The sequence below is a fragment of the Corvus kubaryi genome, unplaced genomic scaffold (assembly GCF_017639235.1).
Source record: "Corvus kubaryi isolate FWS band 111438036 unplaced genomic scaffold, C.kubaryi_AGA036_p1.0 37357, whole genome shotgun sequence".
NCBI classification, from domain to species: domain Eukaryota; kingdom Metazoa; phylum Chordata; class Aves; order Passeriformes; family Corvidae; genus Corvus; species Corvus kubaryi.
The window spans coordinates 14,482,585-14,505,862 of NW_024581117.1; the positions used below are offsets into that span (position 1 = coordinate 14,482,585).

The 23,278-nt window shown below is 39.7% G+C and overlaps 1 protein-coding gene across 3 annotated transcripts; it reads left to right on the forward strand.

Moving 5' to 3' along the window:
* Positions 1-711: 711 nt before the first annotated feature.
* On the forward strand, positions 712-22,814 carry LOC121667122 (solute carrier family 22 member 15-like). Of its 3 annotated transcripts, none has more exons than XM_042033387.1 (12): positions 712-833; positions 2,588-2,734; positions 5,116-5,248; positions 5,897-6,061; positions 7,643-7,772; positions 9,458-9,679; positions 10,200-10,340; positions 12,132-12,217; positions 16,309-16,417; positions 20,037-20,109; positions 20,611-20,774; positions 21,761-22,814. In XM_042033387.1, exons 1-12 carry the CDS (start codon positions 744-746, stop codon positions 21,771-21,773), a joined length of 1,473 nt encoding a protein of 490 aa, XP_041889321.1. In that variant the 5' UTR covers positions 712-743; the 3' UTR covers positions 21,774-22,814. The 3 variants fall into 3 exon arrangements, with proteins under 3 accessions (XP_041889321.1, XP_041889320.1, XP_041889322.1); XM_042033386.1 differs by having other exon boundaries at positions 20,611-20,769; XM_042033388.1 differs by lacking the exons at positions 16,309-16,417; positions 20,037-20,109; positions 20,611-20,774; positions 21,761-22,814 and adding an exon at positions 15,254-16,285.
* The last annotated feature ends 464 nt before the right edge of the window (positions 22,815-23,278 follow it).

Consider the following 23,278-nt stretch of genomic DNA (forward strand, 5'->3'; position numbering starts at 1 on the left):
TAGGAAAAATACAACCCTAACCATGTGTGCTAGAGTCTTGAAGGCACTTGTACCAAAGGTCACTCACTGCTTTTGTCAAATTCCTTTGTGTCAGGTTTAATTAATGAGAGTTAAGTCTCTCTTCTTGCTAACTTGAAGGGAGTTTCCCCTGCTGTTCATAGGATGTGGAGCTTTTAGGTGTTACTCTGCAAGCCCCCTGGGTGAAGAGAGAATTTGTAGTAGTTCAAACTGATCATTGAACTGGCAGGACAATTTCCTGGCCTTTGGAGAAGGCTACCAAACAAAATCAACCTTTGGTAGAAGCCTGCAATTATCTAGTCTAGATTAAATCTTGATGAAAAACGCTGCTTCTCTTAAAATCGAGGTCATGAAAGAAGGAAAGCTGCTCCCTTGTTCAAACCACTGTGGAACATCTGCCAAGCTCTTCTGCTCTTCTCTGGGGTGTCTCTCGCAGCTCCCCTGTGCGTGCCTTTTTGCTGGAGAGACGTGGCCATATCCCCGTGCATCCTGTTGGACCAACCTCCTCTCTTGGCAGCCCTTTCTCCCTGCAGCAGCGGCGAGGCTTTTCCCACCGCCTGATGCTGATGCGCCTCACGCCGCTCCCCTCGCACCGCAGCTGCCCGGGCTCGCTTGATTTACAGTAAGGAAGCGGGTGCTCCGGGCCGTGTGTGAGGGCTTTCCCGGCGGGGCGGGGCGACAGGGGCGCGGCTCGGCTCCGCTCCGGGCGGGCCCTGGCGCGGGGGATGGAGCTGGAGCTGGAGGAGGCCTTCGTGGCGGCGGGGCCGTTCGGCGCTGGTCAGCGGCGCCTCACGGTGCTGCTGGTGCTGCTGCAGGTGAGGCGGGGCCGCCGGGCTCCTCACGGCCGCTCCGGCCGCCCGCTTCCGCGTTCTGGGCGTCTGGGGAGCTGGGAGCTGCGCGCTCCCTCTGGTTTCTCCTTCCGCAGCCCGCGCAGCGTCCCGGAGGGCGCAGGCAGAGCGGGCCGGCGGTGCCGCTCCCGGGCACAGGCTGCTGCTGGCGCGGCCGCCCGGCCCCGCTCTGCCGAGGGGCTCCACGCTCGCTTCCCGCCCCGCTCCTGCGCACCCCCGCCCCGCCGGCGGCTGCTGCTGGCTCGGGCATTCCGCTGGGAAAGGGGGTCACGCAGGAGCCCGAGGTCCTCTGTCCCCTCCGTTCCTTCGGCTCAGAGGACTTTCCCCCTGCTGGTCCCAGCCGTGGGCTGCTCCGCTGGCTCCTGCGGGGGCTGGCACAGGAGCCCTCCCCTCGCATTACCGTGGCGGCAAACATCCTCTTGGAGCCCCGCTTGGATTCATGGGCGTTCCAAAACGGATTTGGTTCTTTTCCAAGTTGCCTGTCAAACCTCTTGCTTACCTCAGTGCTGTCTTACATGCTTAACTTGTCAAAGTTTGTGATCTGTTTTTCCTATTCCTATGCACGTCTTTTTATCGACTTCATTTTTCTGAAGAGTGACTTTTAAACTTCTGCTGACTGGAGGGAAATGGAGTCTAACCCTACCAAATGTTTTCTTTGGGTTTTTTTGGGTTTTTTTTCCCTGTTTTTTTTTTTTTAATTTTTTTTTCTTCTTAATCTCTTGTGAAAGTGTTATGTAGGATGCTCTCTTTAAATAGTGTCCATACCCCGGCATGCAAACATTTATGTTTCACTCTCTTTGTTTTCTTATATCAGGTTTCCTCCTATTAGTGTAGTTCTACATTGAATTAAACACTGTTGGGAGGGAAATTGGGCTGGTTGCAGGTTTTGGTTTGTAACTTGTTTCTGCAAGAGTGTCCATGGTAAGCACCGGATTAAATGGTACATTAAAACAACATCCAGCCAAAGCACCAGCCAAAGACTTGTGGCCTAATGAAGAGAGCCATTCTAGAGGCAAAGCTGCCATCGGTGGTAACCTCCTAAAAACCACTAATGTGTGGATAGGCTTAAGGATAATATTATTTTAGGTTAGAAAAATAAAGTAGCATGCAAGGCCTGGGAGATATGTAGAACATCTTGAGGCCTATCTCAATAAATCAATATTCTCATACGGGTTTCTTTATGAAACTATTTTTTATTCCTGCACATTCTAGTTTTGCTGATGATCAGGTTAGGAATTCAGTTCCTGAAATGGAAAGAACTAGCGAAGACTTAAAAAAAAAAATCTTGGATAACTTTTTTTTTTTTTTTTTACTTGTTACTGCAGGTTTTATTCTTTAGAATGTAGTAAGTAAAACATCTATTACATAAAAAGTTTTAGTCTTAGATCACACCTATGAAACCATAATGAAGTTTTTAATTCTTTCCCTTCCTATGTCTGGCTACAAAACTGCAAGAACAAACTGAACACCTCTACAACAGGAAGGAGGGTATCAAGATGCAACTTTCCTTGGAAGTGCAGCAGCCTCTCTGGAGTGGTACTTGCTGCTCCCAACAGCCTCCATGGCCACATCTGGGGATTTAAACACAGTAGACTGACTGTGTTTTCTCTGGGATGCTGGGTAAAGGGAATTTGCTAACTGTTGGTTTAATGAAAAGCTTGCAGTATTCCAGTAGGTCTCTTGGGATTGTTCAGGGTAAACAATCATGTTTTATTTTTAAGGTATACGTGGCTTGTCAGTCGATGCTTATTGTGCTTGTGGGAGCTGTGCCTGAGTATCACAGAGACCAAGAAGGAATTCTGGTGAGCAGAGCTGAGCTTGCCAAGCATATCCATTTTGCCAGGAATTTCACATCCATCGTAACTGAGGCAAGTACTTCTCTCATTTGTAATAATTTCTCCTCCTCTTGGGATTTATGTCAGTAGTGCACGACATGGTGCTTGGGAAAGCCAAGCAGAGCTTAGTGTAATCTTCTGCTCATGGCACTAAAAATTTTTAGAATCCACCTATCTGGCTCTTTCATTTTATCATTTTAAAATCTGAGAGTACGTCACTGAATAAATCTAATGCTTATTAATTTAGATTAAACTTTCTGTATATTATTTATTTTGTTTTCAGTTTTACTTTCATCTGTTTTAGAAAGTCATTAAGGAAGAATGATCATTTCATTAGCAGTTTATAACTCTAGAATTTAGAATGAGCTCCTCTTAATGTCTGCTTTGTACTGAGAAAAGCCTCAATCTGTCATGTGTGCACAATCTGCTGTGGATGTAAGCTTTGCCATGAGCTGCATTAGTTACTCACAGAAGATGCATATTAAAGACTATAACCATTAAAATGGAACTCATGCACCAGTCTGGATATTTCTGTGAAAGTGGGAGATGGAACAGATTGGAGTTTGCCGAGTGGGACAGAAGCTTGACCCTTCACCTTCATGCCTTATGGATTCCAGGCAAGAGGCTGTGCTTGCTTTTTCCTGGTCCCTGGGCTATAATTGCTCAGGCAAGCAGGAGTGACCTCAGCATCACTGCCAGTGTCAGAAAAAAGGCTGTGTGGGTGGCTTGGCTGGTAGTGTGAACTGCAGGAGTTCTGCTGATGGAATTCTTGGAGCAGTTGTCAGTAAACTCCTGTAAGACAGGGTAGCACTTGGTGTGTGGCTAATGTCAAATTATGCTTCCTTCCCGTTATTCCAAGTGGGCCTGTATAGTGTTTATCTTGGAAAAATGTAGTGACTAGACATAAGAAGGAATTATGCAACATTGGATCGTATCCTCTGTCAGAAACAGAAATTTCTGATTAGCCTGTTTCCTTCAGGTTCAGACTCTCAGCAGGATGCCTAACATAGGGTAGTGCTTAATTTATAATCAGAAGTCATAAGATTTTAACTAATACTGTGGTTTTTTAATAAAAATAAATTTATGTTCCTATGCATTTTTTTAACTTTATTTTAAGATTTCTGAAGACTGTATTGTTAATAGTTTTTTTTTTTTAATGAAGCCTTTAGATGCTGACCAGCATTTCTCTGCTAGCAGTCTAGTAACTAAATCAGACAAACCAGACTGCCTTGTGCATGTAAAGAGCTCAGAGGATGCCTGTTTTGGTGAGAGCAAAACTGGCAACATTTTTGTTGGCAAGCTACAGTTAATTTTGAAGAATATTTAACAACCTCTATTTGTGAAAATAAAGTAGATAGATGCATTCTTTTAAAAGTTATATTCTTCACAGATCATTATATCAGACTTGTTAAAATATACACTTTGATCCACCGAACAGCACAAGTAACAGTTTGCAAAAGCAGTCTTTTCTCTTGTTCTACCCTGCAAGAGCTGTTTCTGTAAAGTTTATTTCCTTTATTTTGTTGATGGAGATTAAACTTCATGGAGCTTAAATATTCTCAGTCCTGTTCTGGTTTTGCAGGGGCAGTGCTCTCAAAAAAACTCCAGAATGGCTTCAAGAACTAATCATTGTACAGGCTGTCCGCATGCCTCGCCCCATTGGGAAATAGTATTTTCAGTCCACTCTCAGTTACTTCACTGTGATGATTTGTGATTGTCCTGCCTCAGTTTAGATTTTGGATGAGGTAGAAAGTATATTTTTTAAAGAAACCCATAATTTATTTGTAACTTTTGTTTGACAACAAATGCACGTGCGCAATAAAATACTGAAATACCAACGAGTAGACCATAACTAGTTCTGAGCATTTTTATGAAACAGGGACACTTTTCTGTAATCCCTTTCTGGTTCTCTTCAAGAGTGCATCGTGTGTGTGGTGAGGAAAGGCACCAGGGATCCCTCATTGTTCAGGAAGCACAGCATTAACTCTCTAAGTACTGCAGTAGTGAATGTGCATAATACTTCTTAATAATGAAATTTTAATACCTGTTCATTGAAGTAGCTGTGCTGGTTTAGTGCTGAGATGGCTAAGCTGTTCACAGGTCAGACTTTCCTTGTTTTAATAACCTAAGATAAGCTGCCTTGCCAAAGCTTGGGAACTGGGATGCAGCTAATGATGCTTACCAAGTGGAATGATTTTAATTTATTACAATGCAATTTCCAGGAGGAGAGATATTAGAATCTGTTAGAGAGGAAAGAATATGACTATTGTTGGCTTACCTATCAAACTTTGAATAAAACTTTAATGGAATATAAAACAAGAAGTGGGAAATGATGAGAAGAATTTTGATAGTTTTAAATTATTTTTTGAGGAAGGGCATACTTTTAATAAGGATTTGAATTTTTTTTTTTATAGTGGTACCTAATTGAACAAGAAGCCTACAAAGTAAGCCTTGCATCATCCCTGTTTTTTGCTGGATTGCTCATTGGAAATATCACATTTGGCCCTTTGTCAGATAAACTGGGCAGGAAACCAGTGTATATCTCAGGTAAGATGGTTAAAAGGTTTTTCTTAAGTGTTCTACATGGAAAACATCTCTTTCTTTCCTGCCCCTGGGCCACCCTACTGAAAGGCTGCTCATGGGTCCCTTGCTCTGTCAATGACGTGTTATAAGCGTTTCACTTGGAGTGGAGCAGCACTGAAACTGATTCTTGTCAGTGTGCTGAGCAGCACAGAGGTCATGAAGTATCAGTGGGAGGTGAAAAAACCTGTTTTTGCCATGGCTGTCTCTGTTGGAGCACAGTATTCCACATGTTGCCTAACTATATTGTTCCCAATAAAAAATAATCTGCTTTTTTTTCAAGGGGGTGGGGGAGACTGACTTTTCTAAGTATCTTCAGGGTGGGTTACTCAAGTCCTGGTGTTTTGTTTTCCAGCTGCGTTTGCAGCCAAAGGGTCTTGTTGTTAAATGAGAAAATTTTCTCAAGGAAATGCCATCTTTGGCATTGCAGACCTCAGGCATTGTGACTTGAAAATGATTGTAATTTTCATATGGTGTGATTTCAGAAAGCCAGAGATGAGAGATGAGTACTCCAGACTAATCATTACAGTCACTAACTGGCTGTGGTCTCTTCCCTTCTTTTGAGTTCAAGCTGTGTAGCAGAAGTACTAACTACATTTTATTCTGTCTCTGCAGGTCTATTTTTTGATGTCGTTTTTGGGTACGTCACAGCCTTAGCTCCGAACTATGACGTATTTGCAGTTTCACGGTTTTTTGTTGGAATTGTGAATGGTGGAATGGCTCTTGTGTCTTTTGTCCTAACACAAGAATATGTAGGAAAATCATTTTGGTCATTTACAGGTGGGATTTGGGATATATTTAATCATTGTTACTATGACACATATTGTTCTGTCAGTACCTTTTTATGTTTTTACCAAGTCAAGTCAGTTGTAGTATAAGTCAGATGAGTGTGATGTGATTCTTCCAAGTTCTGATTTCTGTGGGAAAGGTGCCTGAATAAGGAAGATGGGACTGAGTTTGTTTGATAAATAGCAAAACCAAGGTTTTCAAATTGATACATTAATTCCCAACATTTCTAAATTTGTACACTGCATTACATTAAAAAAAATGTTTCAGCAGATCCTGCCTAATTCATCTGTATGGTACCTTGGGAAGGTACTCTGGGAACTTTCTCTGAACCACAGAATAAGTTAGTGCCTGAACTGTGTTTTTTCCACTGCTGAATGTGCTGACTCTTCAGTATTTTTAAATGTCCTTCTTTCATATACAACTGCCAAGACCTAAATAAGTTTAACACTTGCATATCAGACAGTTGCAAAGCTGGAGTAGCCCAGGCTGCAACTCCTTTCCAGCTTCTAGAACACGGAGAAAACCATGCTCCAAATGCTAACTTGCTGCAGCTGGAGGTATATTTCTCTCCCTCCTTTATTCAGTTGCTTCATTCTACTGTTTTTCGTATTTTTTTTCTCTGGAGTCCTGGGGATGTACGAGACAGTTGTGGTTTAGTTAGAACCTTCTACTCTTTTTTTTTTTTAAGTACTGAATTTTCCTTTTCTCCTGAGTTCACTTTTCTGACTTACGCCTTCTCTCTCTCCCACCCTTCCTTGCCCTGTTGTCTCTGCTCTTCCCTGCCTTTTCCCTGCAGGGCCAGCCTCCTGATGGATGGAAGAGACAGGCCATTTCCTACTTCCTAGAGCTCGTTGCTCTAGGTGCTCTATTCTAATTCTGCTCAGCGCTGAGAAGGAGGGGCTGAAGGAGAGGGAGCTGCTGGATGCAGCTCAGCTGTGCTGGGGCAGCTGTCCTGGGTGTTGGTGTGAGCTGGCCCTTGTGGGCCACAGCTGAGAGTGTCTGGGTTCCTGCAGGATCTCCTGTGCTAGGCTGCAGGAGGTTTGTTGCTAGGCTTTTGGAGTTCCAGTTGACCCCATATTCTAAACATTTTTATTTATGCTTGTTCATCGGACATCTGCTGTAATAAACCTCTGGCTTGGCAGCTGGTTTTGTACTGAGCTCCGTCCTTGTACTTCTAGAACTTAGTTTCAATTTCTGCTCCAGCCTGCCATTTCTATTCAAGATTGCCCTAACAGACCTAAATAAAGCACTCATTCTCAATGTGTCCCCTTCCTGCCCTCAGGTTTTCTCTCTGCAGGTTTCTGTTATTTTCTTCCTCTCTTCTGTGTCCTACTCTTTATTTTTCGAAGGGGGGAAAAACCCTAACCCTCCCACACACTACACAAAGCTGTTCTTCATTGGGATTGCAAAATAGACTTAAGCCAGCTGGTTCACAAGTGCTATAAACATAGCTCATAAAATTGCTATTTTATTTAGGTGTATCATGGGCTAGGAATTTTGGGCTTCTGCTTAAGAAATGTTTTTCTTTTGCCAGTGGTTTCTGTAGTGACTGGTTTGCTCTTGTATTTTCAGGGTCCTTAACTAATTTGACGTTTGCAGTTGGCATTGCTGTTTATGCTTGGCTGGGTTACTGTGTCAGAGAATGGCGCTACCTTGCCTTCGTGGCGAATACTCCAGGAGTCTTCTTCCTCCTCCTTTCTTTGTAAGTGGTTCACATGCATTATAATAATCAGAAAAAAGATGCAGTAATGAAGTTACTTTTTCTTGTCATCGTTTGAGTGAGTGGCAAAAATGAGGATAACATTTTTCTTCGTGGGTTTGTGAACCAAGCAAGGTTAAAATTATATTGTGTGGGAAGAAGGGGTGTTAAATGAAGCAGAAACTCAGGGTTACCCAAAATACAAGTTTGTTTTTCTGAATGCTGTTACGTGGTGGCCAGCACTGCAAAGAGCAGCTGTGTGCCAGCTGTCCAAGAAAACTCGATTACAAATCTGCTTGGGGAAGGGAAGGAAGGCCTGCCAGAGGCTGCAAGCTGGAGCATCTGCCAGGAGCACTGCCTCTTGCCAAGGCAGGGCTTCAGCACTTGAGAAGTTTTGGAAGTTGTCCTAGAGGGATTTTAGAGTTTCTTTCCATGAGATGCTTGCAAAGGAAAATAAGTGGGAGCACTTGGAATTACCTTTTTAGCATGTTCTGCTATGTATCTGCTTGCTTCTGAGGTTCCCTGTGCCTGTTCCTGGTGCTGGGTGCTCCTGTTTAGAATTCCTACACTGGCACTATCATAATAATGATTTTAAACTGCATCAGTATGTAAAGAATTAAGTGCTAGCTTTGGCTGGCCTGTGTTCTTAGAGAACGTTCTTCTAACATAAAAAGTTACACACCTTGTACATTCCTAATCACTAGTTAAAACTGTAGAAGAAATTAAAGAATTAGCATAGTAGGTTGCCTGCACATTAATGCAAGGAATGTCTGGCATACAGCACAGATTGAAAAAGGCTCCTCTGATTTCATTTTGTTAGATAGATCTTCTCTTGAAAGAAGTTCTGTTGAAGACTACACTAAAAAACCCACCTCTCTTCCTGTAGTCAAAGAATACAAAGCCTGAGGGCATCATAAAGAAGTTCTGCATGATATATTTTCCTCTATGGCATTCTGTTTGTGATGAAGTAGAATTACTTCCCCAAATACTAAAAATACTGGGATCCTTTAAAGTAATGGAAGTTAAGTTTGGTTATAGAATGTATATCTCTGTTAAGAGTGCCAGAAAAAATAAATGTTCAGTTCAAAATATTCCATTCTTTATTTTATGGCTCATATAAAAGCTGCAACAGGGAAAAAAAAAGTAGGAATCATGAAGTTGTGGTAAGCAGGGATATTCTATGTGGGAATAAGAGGTTTAAAACCTACATCAGCAGCAATGAGCTGGTACTGGAGCCTGACAGTTAATTCCCCAGGAAGGTTTCCTTCCTTTTCTTTCCACTCTTACTCAGAGCCCTTCCCATAATGGGAAGCTTGAAATAAACTTTATGAGAATGAAGTTTTGTCCAGGCTGCTCAGATAATAGAGGTTTGAGATGCTTCCTGGGCCATGGTAGTGTAGTGTTGCCTAAGAAGTAGTTCAGCACAAGTCAAGGTTTCGGTGTCAGCTCTTTTAACATCACTGAGTGCATTGTCAAGCATCTCCCAATGATCCATCTGTAAGGTTAACTGTTAGCACCAGGCTACTTGGAACTGAATATGCAGAGCGGTGCAAATAGAATGTTTTCCTCTGAATTTCATACTGGTACTTTCTTTTCAAGTGTTGATCTGCAAAATGGAAAGCTTGACTTCAGTGCTGTGTTCATATGAATGAACTTTACGTTGTTGATTTTCTGTGCTGTCCTGTTAGCATGCTCCCAGAATCACCACGATGGCTGTACTCCCAAGGGAAAATGGCAGAAGCTGAAGATGTGCTGCAGTACATTGCCCTTGGTAATGGAAAAGAGAGATTAAATCTGAAATTGAAGCCAAATGCAGTAACTTTGAGAAATGGTGAATCAACAGCTGGTATCCTGACCTTGGTGAGACACCCGGTGCTTCGGTGGCGAACCCTCATTCTGATGTACCTCTGGTAGGTAATAACACAATGCCAAGGTGCTGGGAATCAGACAGCAGGAAGCAAACAAAATCTTCATCCTTTTCTCTTAAAAATGATGTCCTAAGAAAGTAAATCATAAATTTCGCAGTTGATGGCAGGCAACAATCATCTGAAATGATGTCTTGAAAGGTTGGTGTTTTGTTATTGTTGCTGGTGGTGTTTTATTTTCAGTGTGTTGCTCAGAAACTGCTTCAAAACCTACCAAGAAATAATCTGGTGAGAGCATAATATTTATGCAGACTGAAATGAGAAGCTGAAGCAGAAATAACTGACAGGATGTGTGTTGGAACCAGTCTTGGGAAGAAAAGGCCTGCCTGGATAGCAACCATAGAGATCTGAAATAAGAAGCAGCCCAAAATTACGTTACATAGACTCAGTGGAGGAAAATTGTGAGCAAGATAAAATACAGATTGCATAATTTTATATTAGGTGCTGTCTTGAAAAGTGATACAACAAGACCAGTTAATAATACAACCTTTCTGGTTATTTTTAGGTATGTCTGTAGTTTTGTGTACTATGGACTAACTTTAAATGCTGGTGAATTAAGAGGAAATCTGTATTTAAACGTGGCTCTTTCTGGTCTTGTGGAAGTTCCAGCATTTCCCCTCTGCATGTTTTTTATTGAGAAATCCTGGTAAGAAAAGTTTATTTCCCAGTTCTCTTCACACATTTTTAGATACCATAGAAAAATATTAACGTTTTTCTCAGTAAGATATTTCACTATTTTTCTGAACAGTGTTGGTTCTTTGGGGATTTACTCCACTGTGGGGGTTTCTGCACTTGATAAAGGAAAGAGAGCCTGGTTTTCTGCCTCTTCACTTTTTTTAGTTCTGTTCGTATCTTGCATTACTCCAGAGATAAGCTTTTCAATGATTAATGTTATTTAAAAAGTTGGGTCTTTATGGAAAAAAGGAATAGCTTAGTTATTCAAGTATCTATGGGTTATAATATATCTCTTACATATTTTATTCAGAATAACTTGGGTTTGTAGTGCCTACCAACTGCAGTTGAAAGCAGTTTTCAGAATTGTTCATTTTTACTTTTGAAAGAGATCCTTGAAGTGAGAACTGCTGAATTTTCATGAAGGTGTGGATGAGCCATGTCCATGTATTCTCATACTTTTCAGTGTGTTTGGAAGCCATCCTTTTTATGTAGGTTCTATTTTCCAAAGGCCAAACAGTCCAGCAGCAGAGGGCTCCTCAGGGTTTCACGTAAACTTCGCATTCAGTATCTTTGTTATGATACTTTGGTCTCACTGAGGTCAGTGGCAAAAATCCTCTTTTCTTCATCCTGGAGAGGATGCCACCTTTGGGGAATTTTGGGCAGTAAAAAGCTGCCAGCTCAGTTAAACTGCAAAGCAAAACAAGCAGCCCACCTTCACCTCAAGCCCACAAAGCCTAAGTGACACATCTATTTCTTTAAACTGCAAATTGCACAAGTCCTTTATTTTTTTTTCCCTTTTTTTTTCTTCATTGTAATTTGTCAAAGTAATTGTAATTTTCAAGCTTTTGGTTTCCTGAAGTATAGATAGGTGTAGTTTTAGATGCTTTAATAAAGAAGAGAATGTGACAAACCACTGCTCTGTTTTCATTCAGTTTTAGTGAACAATATCCTTAAAGTATTACTTGCTTGTTGCAAAAATATTTTATATTTTTAAAACCAAGCATTGTACATTTGTTACAGATAAACTGTGGTTCTACTAGTATGGGGGAGTAGTTAGAAATAGCTGTGAAAGTTCATAAAGTAACAAGGACGTGTAATATTTCTACATGCCTGCAAACTGTTGCTAAGAATATCTTTACTTGTGAGTCTTTGCAAATAATTATGAAATATTTAAATATGGCAGATGTGGAGATGGGCTGATGATTTTCTGTCCTGTCATCTTCTCTTTTATTTTAAAACACCAGGCAGTAAAAATGGCCCTTAGTGATTTCTGTGTGTATATTGTTAGACACAAAAGCATACAAAACAGTTTTACAGTGGGTTACAACTGTTTATGTTTATGCAAAGTTGTAAAGGAGAAATACTTAAGAAGTATTTGAATTACATTTTCTTGAACATTATTAATTTGATCTTCGTGTGTATGCACTGTAATACCCTTTTGGAGACAAGGCCCATTGCCTTGCTTAGTACAGAGAGGAAAAAGTCTTGAGTTCTTGTTGCCAAAGTAGATGGAATCTTCTCAAGGCTACAAATTCCATAGCTTAAAAATGAAAACTTGACTAGAAAAAGGAAAGCTGTTTTGGGAGGATTTCAGTGCACAGAACTAGAGAAGCAAGATTTGAAGTACTTAGCAAGATACAATAGATTTATAACTGTTCCTTATGCTGCTGTGTACTTTAGTACTTTGATATTTTACAGACAAGTTGAAAGACACCCAAAGGACTTTGTTTACATCTTTACCTTGGTGCTCTTTTCCTTCTAGGTCTGGCAGACGTAAAACCATGACGTGTTTCCTGATACTTGCAGGATTTGCCTGTATATTCACCATGTTTTTACCAACAAGTGCTGGTAAGTGTGTGCTGCTGCAAAGCCACAAGTTTCCAAATTTGGTTAAAAGCTGACAAAACAACTTAATGGATATTTTGTGACTGAGTATTATGAGGGCCTGAAGACCTATCAATTTATACTCCTCTCCTGCTTTCAGGGCTGGTCAGGGAGCCAGGGTCATGTCTGTAGTCCTTTTACCTTCCTGCAGGCATAATTTGAACCTGTTAATTGACTACGTTTGTCTGACTGTAAGCCTTGGCTCTTTGAAGGTCACGTTCTGTCTCAGACACTGACACTGCGCTCATCACTTTCAAGCAGTTAACCTTATAAGCTCTGGATTTTATCGCCAGACTGCCATGCAGTGTAACATTAGTTTGACTGGATCTTGACAGTGTGAGATGCCAAGCTTAATTTTTCATTCTTTTTGGTGGCATGTGGTAGGTATAGAAATAGAAATCTGAGGTTTTATGGAATTGGAAGCGTAACTCATCATTAAAAAGCCCCAAGCCACTACAAAGCATAAAAAATAATTTTGTACTTGAGAATAAAAAATGAAAGTCAGAATTGCAGTATGGAACCCATAGAGATGCCAGAAGCTTGCTGTCTATGTCAGTCTCAACTGGGTGTTGCTGTTTATGCAGTTGTGAGGACAGTTCATAGTAACAGTGGAGTATCATCAAGTATTTTTCTCTTTTCAAAAGATATGTCCTTTTCTGGCATTGTTGGTGACATTAACAAAATTTTGGGGCTTATATTTTCACTTTCATTTCCATTTCAAGTTCAGTTTTTCTGTATTACTATTTATTTTTGCTACTGAAAACTTACAGCACTAACAAACAGTGTGAGGCTGCTCTCTGCTTTTGTTTTTCATAACGTCACTTCATTAGAAATGCTTCAGCCTTAGCAGTGTTTTGACTGAGGAGCACCAGCAATGTGATTACAAGGTAGTCTTCCATAGGCTGTATTTGTTCTTAACAGATATAAATGCTGTCTGGCATCAGTTCCAATTGATCTCAGAAGTCCCAGGAAGAAAAACAGACAGAGATAAAATGTCCCATAATCTAATTTGCCATCTTGTCTTAATTCAAGTTCTCAGATGTTTTGTTGCTCCTTTTATTGAGGCAGATTCTTTATTCCAACAGATTTCCTCTTTATGCTTCTTATAAATTTTAAAACAAAATGATAGAAAAGCAGTAGGGACTAATTAGGATAGGGTAATGTTCCCGAAGAGTTGCTAATTTACAGGAAGTCTTCTGCCTTTTCCAGTTGACTTGACTTTAATCCCATTAAAACATCTGACTTTGCACTGTAGAGAGGGTAAAGCTGGCTCTTGGCCCAGAGTGATCCTTGTCAGTTCAGTAGAAATAAATTCGATTCCAAGCATGATGAAAACGAGTCACGTTGGATGAAATGAGGATTGTTGCAGCTCCAGTCTGACCTTCCTATTAGTATTATGTTTGTCTAAGTCTCTGTTCTTCTGAATGACTGGTAAGATCCTTGATTTTATTACAAGGGATTTAAGATTTTAGTGAGATGTTGGGCACTTGCCTCTTGTCTGTAACCTTTGCTTGATTTCTACATAACTCTGCTAACTTGTGAATGAGAATCTGATCTGAGTAATTTCCCCTGTGGAATAAGCCAAGAACATTTTTGTTATTAGAGTTGTGTACTGAATTTAAGACTAAAATTCTCTCAATGGTTAGGTAAAAACTGATATATCCCTCAGCTTCCTCTTTCCTTATCACTCAAACTCAGCAATTAGTTTGTGTATCAGACTGGAAGATGGTGAGGGAGAGTGGCAGTGGAGGGAGAATGGAGCTGTAATACTATTTTCTTCCAAAAGCTGATAGAAAGCACAAAGATATCTGCATTTTGTGTTTGCTTTATACTATAGTAAGAAACGGAGACTACTAGTCTAGAGGTAACTGGATTTTATCTTTCATTTAGATTTATCTGCTTGTGCTGAACACATAATACCTTTTTGTGGCTTTTATTGATCTGCTTTCCACTGAAAAAGGAAAGAGAATTTGCAGTTATTTAAATCAATTTTACCTCAGCTTTTGTTAATGTTGGTTATTTTGTGTTGAGAACTAACCTTTTATGGTGGATACTTTTTCTGAAGTAAGTTTATAAACTCCTGGTTTCAAAAGTACTGCTTAAGTGAACTTTTACCATGAAGATGACTGGCAGAGGGTGACTCTACATAATGGCACTGCAAATGAGACTATTAATGGCAATGACAGCATCAAAACTTAATCTCACAGAGAAACTCCTCTTCTAGAAGGTCTTAGACATCAGCACCGCTTGTTACCATTTTCTTCCAGTTTACTTCTCTAAATTCCAAAGATCTACTAATGGAAGGTCATCCCTTATCAATAAAACTGAAGTACATGGATTTAGAGAGAACTTAGAACCTTACTTTTACCCATGTTTGGATCAGTTGCCCTGACTGGGCTGTTTCAGGCAGCTTTGTGTGTGTGCAGCTGCCACTGCACATTCGGTGGAAAGGTGTGAGAGCAGCTGTAATACCAGAGTTCCAGGGGCTGCGGGGACATGCTTGGCCAGACCAAGGGAATGACGGATACATGTCCACCAGAATCCCATAGGAGAATGTGCATTCCTGCTTTTAATGCTGTTACATTTTTTAAATGGAAAGAAAATCATGGGCTGTTCTGCAGGAATTGCTAAAAGTATGTTCCAAGACTGTGAGAAAAACATAAGGACTATGTCTGGGGTTATTTTCACTGTATGTCAGCTTCCCTGGGTATTGCCAGTGTGCTTCTCATCCCACGATAATTCCCCACATGGCCAGCCTTCAGAATCCCCTAAGGGAGGGAACCTGGAGAACAGTGCACTTAAAATTCATTCCTAAGAATCTGAGTCCTAATTTCTCTGTCTAGACAGTTTCTTTCTTCTGTTTTGATAGTAAAACCAAAACTTCCAATGCTGTATTGCTAATATGTGGATTTGCAGTGTTCAGTTTTAATTCTTCCTGGGAGAACATGTTTGAAACTTACAAATCACAAGTCCCTTCACTGCCTTATATTTGCTTAACAGAAGGCAAGGGATGTCCCAGCTTTCTGACAACACCCAGCAGGGCTCTGGAGGACCAGGTTCACATCTTTCCATCTGGCAACTCTATGGAATATTGGAGTTCTTCCTGAGCAAAAGGAGAACTTGGATGAAAATGCTGCACATCTCTTTTGCATGAATTACAGAAATAAGTGCAAAAATGCACCACGCTTAGAGAAACTAAATCAAGTTTCTGGATTTCAGTTTACATACAAATGAATTTCTGCATCAATTGAAGCAGAATTTGACTTGAGCAGATGAATTGTACTGAGAATATTCAAGGGCAAAACTAAAAGAAAAGCAATTGAGACGCAATCAGAGTTTCCCATTACTTAATGAATATCATTTGATGCCAACAGAAGCATGATGAACTCAATGCTTAGGAGGAGAACCTGAAATACGGCTAATCAGAGCATTCAGGGTTTTTTTCCATGCTGAAAGAGTATTAAATTATCTTCTTGTTAAAACAGATGGTGCAAACATAACCATAACCAAAATCACATTAATTAAAGACTTTAAAACATGCACACTTCAGTTCAGCTGACTGAACTCGGTCTGTTAGTAAACTGGGCTGCACTAGCATTTGTTCTTTCCAGTTACAGAGCTGTTGCAATTCTAAGTCCTAAGAGGATGTCCTTGGGGAGCAAGTAAACTCTTGGAGTGAACAGTGCGTGTTATGGGTTGACTCCAATAAATGGGCCAGAGAGGGTACAGTGTCTGTGCTCATCAAAAGACGTGGTTACCTGGTGAGATGTTCTGATTGCACAGCTGGAAGTGGCAGCCCTTCTGTTTCAGCCTGTGACAGTTTTGTATTTCACAAAAAAAATTGGGTTGGTTTTCTTAGTCCTATATACAATTTTAACCATCTGTTCTTAAGCTAGTTTGGTTGGGAAGAACTGAGACAGTGCTTTTGTTGAAAAATGTATGGATCAAACATTGGATATGTGTGATAATCTCCGAAAGAAGCCTGGATGTTTGTGTAAAAAAGAGTAATAAAAGAGACTGTTCATGCCTACAGCTTGTTTTTTCTTTCCTGAAAGGTCTCCTCCTTGGTCCCACTTTGTTAGCTCTGTGTGGAAAAATGATGGTCAGTGCTGCTTTCAACATCCTGTACATTTATACATCTGAGCTGTACCCAACACTGCTGAGGTAATTTAACAGAGCTTCTGGGTAAATAAAATCTGTTTTCATGCTCAGCACTACTGATTGCTGGTATGCTTTAGTATTTATCTGTAATTATTTTTGCCTGAAATAACAGTATGAATCCTTCCTGTAATGAAGCAGCTTGCCAGGGCTCAAAAGAGTTTTTCCTAGCAGTCACACCTTTTGCACCTGTGCACCTTCCCAGGCCGTTTGGGACAACTTGTTCTAGGTCTGAATCCAGAATAGAAGCATGAAAACCACCCTTCTTGTGCTGCAGTGGTAGGTGCTGGGTTTCTCACTTCTGTTGGTTTTTGGGAGTAAAATTACAGGGTGCAAACCCAAACGTAGCGATGTGATGAATTGTGTGCTAACCTAATCATAAATGGAGAGTATTTGCAGAAAGGACTATTTATACAAGTATACTTACATCTCCTAGATGATTGTTTGTTAGCCCACTGGAAAACAAGTGCTTTTCTGTATCTTTGTTATTAAATATTCATAATGCAACTAATTTAATAGTATCTCTATGACAGTAATTTGCTCTATACCATTTAATTAATGAAGAACTGGGCTAAAAATTTATTTTTCATAGTTCTTACCAACTCTCTGTGAGGTTATTCTGTTATCCCAAGAAAAAGCCGAGATAGGAAAATATAATACACAGTCTTGTTCTTCTCACCCTTATCTTGATTCCATATGATTTTCCAAATGGTACTCCAAGTACATGTTCAGAATTTGAGTCATACTGCAGAACTTTGTTAAGAATAGCAATTTTAAATCTACTGCAAAATCTGGGCCCAGTTTAGAGAGTGCAGGGAAAGCTGAAAGCTGATGAGGAAGGTGTCCCAGCTGGTAGATGTGGACTGTAGCACCACAGAGGGAGGGAGGTACGTTGGTGACATAAATCCAGGTCATTGAGGGCTTTGGGGAAAAGTTTAAAAAGGGGAAACAAAAAAATCCTTCAACAAACAAACCCCTAAAAAAAAAAAGTGTGTGACTCCTTGGCACAGGTTTAGGTTGAACATGCAAGTCCCAAGCATGCTAACTGAAATAGGGTGTGGGGGCTTGTTTGCATTCTCCCCATCCAAACTTTTGTATCCTTTAAAACCTCATTGTTTTCCTTTTTGTTTTTGTTAGTTTAAGTGCCTGTGTTTGATTTGTTTTGTTTTGTTTGTTTTGTTTTTCCTGTCCCCTTTGCTTTTCTGGAGTTAATAATCAAGAAAATTAAATCTGAAAATGTTTTAGTTTATTGGTTTCTGCTTTTTTTGCTCTGTTTCCATGTTACACTATCTTCTTAAGTCCTATTGATGTTTGGTGCCAAGGATGTGACAGCTCATACCTAGCAAGAATTACAGCACTGTTTCGGTGTGTTTGAAACTAAGCATTTGTAATTAGGAATAAAAATCAAGTAAAGTACTGCTTCACTTGAGAATCTGAAGTAATATTCTGGCAAAAAAAGTACTTTGCATGTCAAATTCACAGACCACCAGTGGAGAACATGCAAGAATAAAGACAGTTTAAAAAATCAGCAACTTTTATTAGATAAGTCATGTTTAATAATGTGGCAAACTGTTATGTTAAACCATGGGAAAATTCCTGCCGTGTGACAATTTATACATTTAACAATGTTTAATACCTCTCTGGTACTTTTAATTGCACATACTATAGTTTCTGCAAGGGAAGTGGTGATGGGTGTTAATTTAAAGCAAAGCAATAGCACCATCTGGTGGTGTCTGCAAAGCTTTGTAGTGCTCGTGGCATCTTCGCTCATGTCATGGGATGAAGCGTGTACGTTGAAAGGCAGAGGAGGTAGGATCACTATTTTTTTCCTTTTTTTCCCCCCCAGTTAGATGTTTTGCAGAAAAAATAAGTTTTCAGTCCTACTGCTCCTTATTTAAACCTAATTATTGCTTGAGGCATGAAGACTGTTAGGCACATATTTTAAGTTAGCTGGTTCATGCAGCAATGACAAATACATCTCGTGCTAGAAACAGGGCAGTGCTGTAGGTTAGGGAGTGTTTGTGCTTTGGGCTTTTTTCCTTTTTGATGTGTCATTAAAATACCTATGGGGGAAAAGAAGGTTAAAAATAGAAAACTTCAGCGCTGCTGCATTTTGGACAAAGAGTAAGGTTATCTTTGGGGACAAAATGTAATCATGGCTCTAGTAATACAGCTATAAGAATGAACTTCTTTTTTTTTAATGAGAAAATGATTGCAAAATTATGATGCCCTTGTATTTGATGGATGAAATCAGAGTGGGGCCACTGGACTGCCTAGGATAGCTTTTTTGCTTATTTTCAGCAATTACTAAGCTATTTGTGTGGTTTTCCTCTTGGATACCACATTATTCTGTATAACTCAAACTCTGCTGAATTCTGAATTAAAACTATCATATGGTCTTCTAACAACTGCTTTCATTTTGCACTGGAATTGAAATGACGCAATTTGCATTCAGGACTACCTTTTGCCCTGTTACCTCTCACCAGGAAACAAAGCCAGCAAACTTCTGGGTATGGACAGACTTGGGGGCTGTGGGAAAGATGCTTCCAAAGGAATGGTTCACCGACAGACTAGTGTGTCTCATTCAAGGATTTTGTTGATGGGGAAGTGCTTGGCCTTGTCTTGTGGGGTTTGGGTCAGTGTTGCCTCAATGTGAAGAAGCGCCAAAGTCACTGGCTTCTCATCAGCTCCCTCCATCATCTTGTTTCCCTTCACCTGTGCAAAGGGCCATTAGGAAGGGATGTGCAGGTGGCTGATACTGGGACACTGGTGACCCATGTCACTGCTCTGCTTCTTTAACCCTGTCACTGTGACAAAAGGGCGAGCAGGAGCAGCTCAGCTCTGCAGTGAGACTGAGGATGAGGAGTGAGAGGAAGCAACCAAGAGACGTAGAGAGAACAGCCACCTTGAGCTTGTTCTTGCCATCTCACTAATGATGGTACCAATGGCAGTCTCTGAAGGGGCTGTTACATACTCTATGTAGGTGTGATACAGAGGTGGAAGATGTTTGCATTTGATCAGGAAATAAAAGACTCGAAGGACTTTTTAACTTTCTTTAGAGAGGATCCTGCTGTTCTAAGCCATGCTTTGATATCACAGTCTAGATGAGATTCTTTTGAACTTGTCTGAAAATGGAGGGGAGCCCAGAATTCAGCAGCTCCTGTAGTGACACATCTGGCCAGATGTTTTCAAGCTTCACACTGGCAAATAGTGATTTTCTGTTTGGAGGTAAGCACTGACTTTTCAGTTGTGCACCCTGAGGCTGCTTCAGTCTGAGCTGCAGATAGCATCTCTCTGAAGATCCTGTCACATTTTGAAATCATTCCCCATTCAGCACAGGGATGTCCAGTTGAATTGCCCTATATGGCATCTTGGAAAACCTCTTTGTTCAAACTTCTGTGAAGGGTGGTTTTGTGAGGGTTTGAAAGGCTGTGATTTTACCTTATCTGCAGCCAGTTCAGGAAAACTTTTGGAGTAACTGCTGGAGGTCTTAAAACTTCATTTCAATTAAAGACTACTGATAATTTATATTTTTAAGTTGGCTCTGACAGTGCCACCACATGTTCATGCATGACTCAGTTGTGTATTCTGAAAGTACAAATCTTTCATCCTTTGTTCAAAACAGAAATGCTGGCTTGGGTGTGTGCTCCATGTCTTGCAGATTTGGGGGCATTCTGGCTCCGTTTGTGCCATCTATGGTAAGATTATTGAGTTTTTTATTTAACTCAGATTCCCATAATTTCTCTCAAAAGCACTTTGTTGATTTTGGTACAATGTATGCCTATATTCCTTAAAAAAAAAAAGTTGGTTTTATGAAAAGTTAAATAATGTTCACTCAATTTCAAGAATTAATGAATAAGACTCTTAAAAATACCTAGTATTTTATTGGTTTTTGAAATAGAAGTCTAATATTCTGTGTTGTGTAACTATTTCATGTGTTAGTGAAATGATTGCTGTATAATGCATTTGGTACTGCTAAGGCTCACTATCTGAATTTTCTTAGACATGTAAAAAAAAGCTGTCATACGAAGGTGTTTCTGTGAAATGCTATTTTTTGGGTTTCTTTGCTCTACTAGTATATGGAAAACTGCACAAACTGCTGGAGTGACAAGTTGTAGTATTTTGGTTTTGACTACAGTTGATGTATTTTAAGAGCAGGAAAAAAAGCTGTGCTTTTTACTATGTATTTTGAATTCTAGAAATCTCTTAGTCCTTCTGTACCGTTTGTGGTGTTTGGAATCAGTGGACTGTCAGCAGGATTCCTGACTCTCCTCCTGCCAGAAACACTAAATAAGCCAATTGCTGAGAGCATTGAAGACCTGCAGAGTCACAGATACCAAATGCTCCAAAATGAAGAGGCCGAGTAATTTTTTTTTTGTCTACTGTACCTTTGCATTATTCTCCCCTGTGTTGTATGCAAGCCACAACTGACTGTGTCTTGATTAGACTGTGCATTAGTGAACATGCGCAGGAAGGCTCTAAAGCCATCTTTCTGCTGTGTTTAATGGAGATAACATTTATTCCTTGGCTCTTAAGGATGAAAAGGCTAATAACCTGTAGCAATCACCTACAGGCATTAAATGACATGTAAATAAATACTATTCTGTTTCCTTAAGAAAAAGTCTAAAATAATCAAGGACAATACATCCAGCAACATTCCTGTGTTTTTTCAGTAAAACATTTAAGCATATTTATCATATATTGGATTGTGCCTTTTTGTAATGTTTATAGTAGAACATAATCTACCATTAATATATATTGGAAGAAGTGTTTTATCCTTCATCAGTCTTCTGGGTCAAAGCCATTTAAAGTGTTTTCCTGTTGTTGATATGCACTAAATTAAACTTCTGAAGTGGGAAATGAAATTTTTGTTTGATTCAACAGGTAATAGAACAGGAAAAGTAAAGTATATCCTGTAAGTTTGGGAATGGTTTCTCAGAAGAATTAGTTTTAAAAGGAAGGAGCAGGGCGAGGATTTCTCTAAGAAAGGAATTGTTAGCTTAGAATTAAGCAGGCTTAGTGTAGAAATAAAAGAATATGTGGTTTTCTTATGTTTTTTCTTGATATGCTATCTTGTTAATTATCTGGTAATTATTGTACTTAATCAATTTAATGATACTACACAAACTATTTTGTTCTCTTTTTATGCCTAATACAGCGTAATGCTGCATTCAGCTTTCCAGAAATGGAAGAAAACCCCCGAGCTTCTTCAAATACCATTTCACTTCTAATTTCTTTTAAAAATCAATGAATTCGGCTTTTCGCATTTAATATTAGGCTATAAAATAGGACAAGAAAAATATGAGATGCAAAACATTTTTCAGTAATTATTTCTCTTCTGTCTGACAGGCAAACCTGTTAGAAGACAACACTTGAATGTGAGGCCTGTCTGGAAATGAAGCCTGCATTGAGAATCTGAAGGGCAGAGTCTTGCCCCAGATATCTGACAGGAAACATTTGAGGACTCATGTATAATGCTGTTTGTAGCATGCTCAACAGTTTTCATGTGGTGGCAAATGGAGAAGATGGAATAAGTTGATCAAAGCATGTGAGAAAAGAGCTGACAAATCTGTGCATTAATTTAATGACTTAACAAAAGCATACTTCAGAGGTTTGGACTTCTCTACAGCTTCTTGAAGTGAAGTATTAATTTATTTTACGAAATGTAATTGCTAGCTTCAGATGAAGCTATAATGTAATTGAAGTGATGTGTATAATTTAAAATTTAGATGCCTTATATATTCTGTTAAGCTGGAATTGCGAAAAGGAGCAGCATCCAGTATATGCTGATTTTCTCTACAGGTTTTTTGCCTTGAAATTACAGTACATGCCTCATGCTGTGAAGAGACCAAAGATTTCTATGGGTTGTTGACCTTACTATGTTTAGCATAAGAAACCTGAACAGGAGATAAATAATACTATATTGGAAAAACTGCCAGGACTTGAAGAGGTACATTTAAAGGAGACGATGAGTAACCTTTTAGAGAAAGGTTATTAAGTTCTAGATGTACATGTGGAATGAGAAAGAATTGAACATGAATTATATATTGTATAATATAAGTAGTGGTGTATAATCCAATATATGTCACATAATCAATTAGAAATTCTTCCTGCGAGGGGAACAGTGATTGGCTAACAGTTAATGTATTTATGTTGGAGTTGATACACCAGAAATATTACAGGTTTTTTGATAGCAAACACAATTTTGTTATAAAAAAATAAATTTTAACATCTGTATTATGAATACTGCTTTTCCCAGGATGTTTACACACCTTTTTTTTGAAGAATACATGTATTGTTTTGATTTTGGCCCTTTAATGTACTGATGGGAAAAGGTTACTGCAAGATATCTGTATTTTGAGACGTTCCATAGTTAAAGAATAGTTCTGCAATTGAGCAAGGACCTGTGGAAGTGAGTGTGCATTTTTATACACAGCTTGCTCTGCCTGGCTGCCTCACCAAACCCTGTGCTGTGCCCATGTGTGCTCCACCAGGAGCCTGATCAGGACCCCAAGAAGTGATGATCAGTTGGTGATCAGAACAATGTTTAGGTAATGCTGACATACAGGTGGATGGCACATGCATTTCCTTAACCTCTGGCGATAGAGCTGGATGACAAACACCCAATAGAATGTGCTGCAAACTTTTATCTTCTGATCATTTATTTATACAATGAGGATTAGATTTGAGTTTGGGATTTTTTTTTCCTGACTAATATTAATGCCTTCTATTGCATTAACATTTATAACCATAGTAACTATTGTACCTCTTCAAAGGTATAATTGGGTCAGCAGGGATATGGTAAAGACCAAGTTTTGTTACTGTAGACTTCAATTTTTTTATTATAGGAAATAAAGTTTAGTAAGA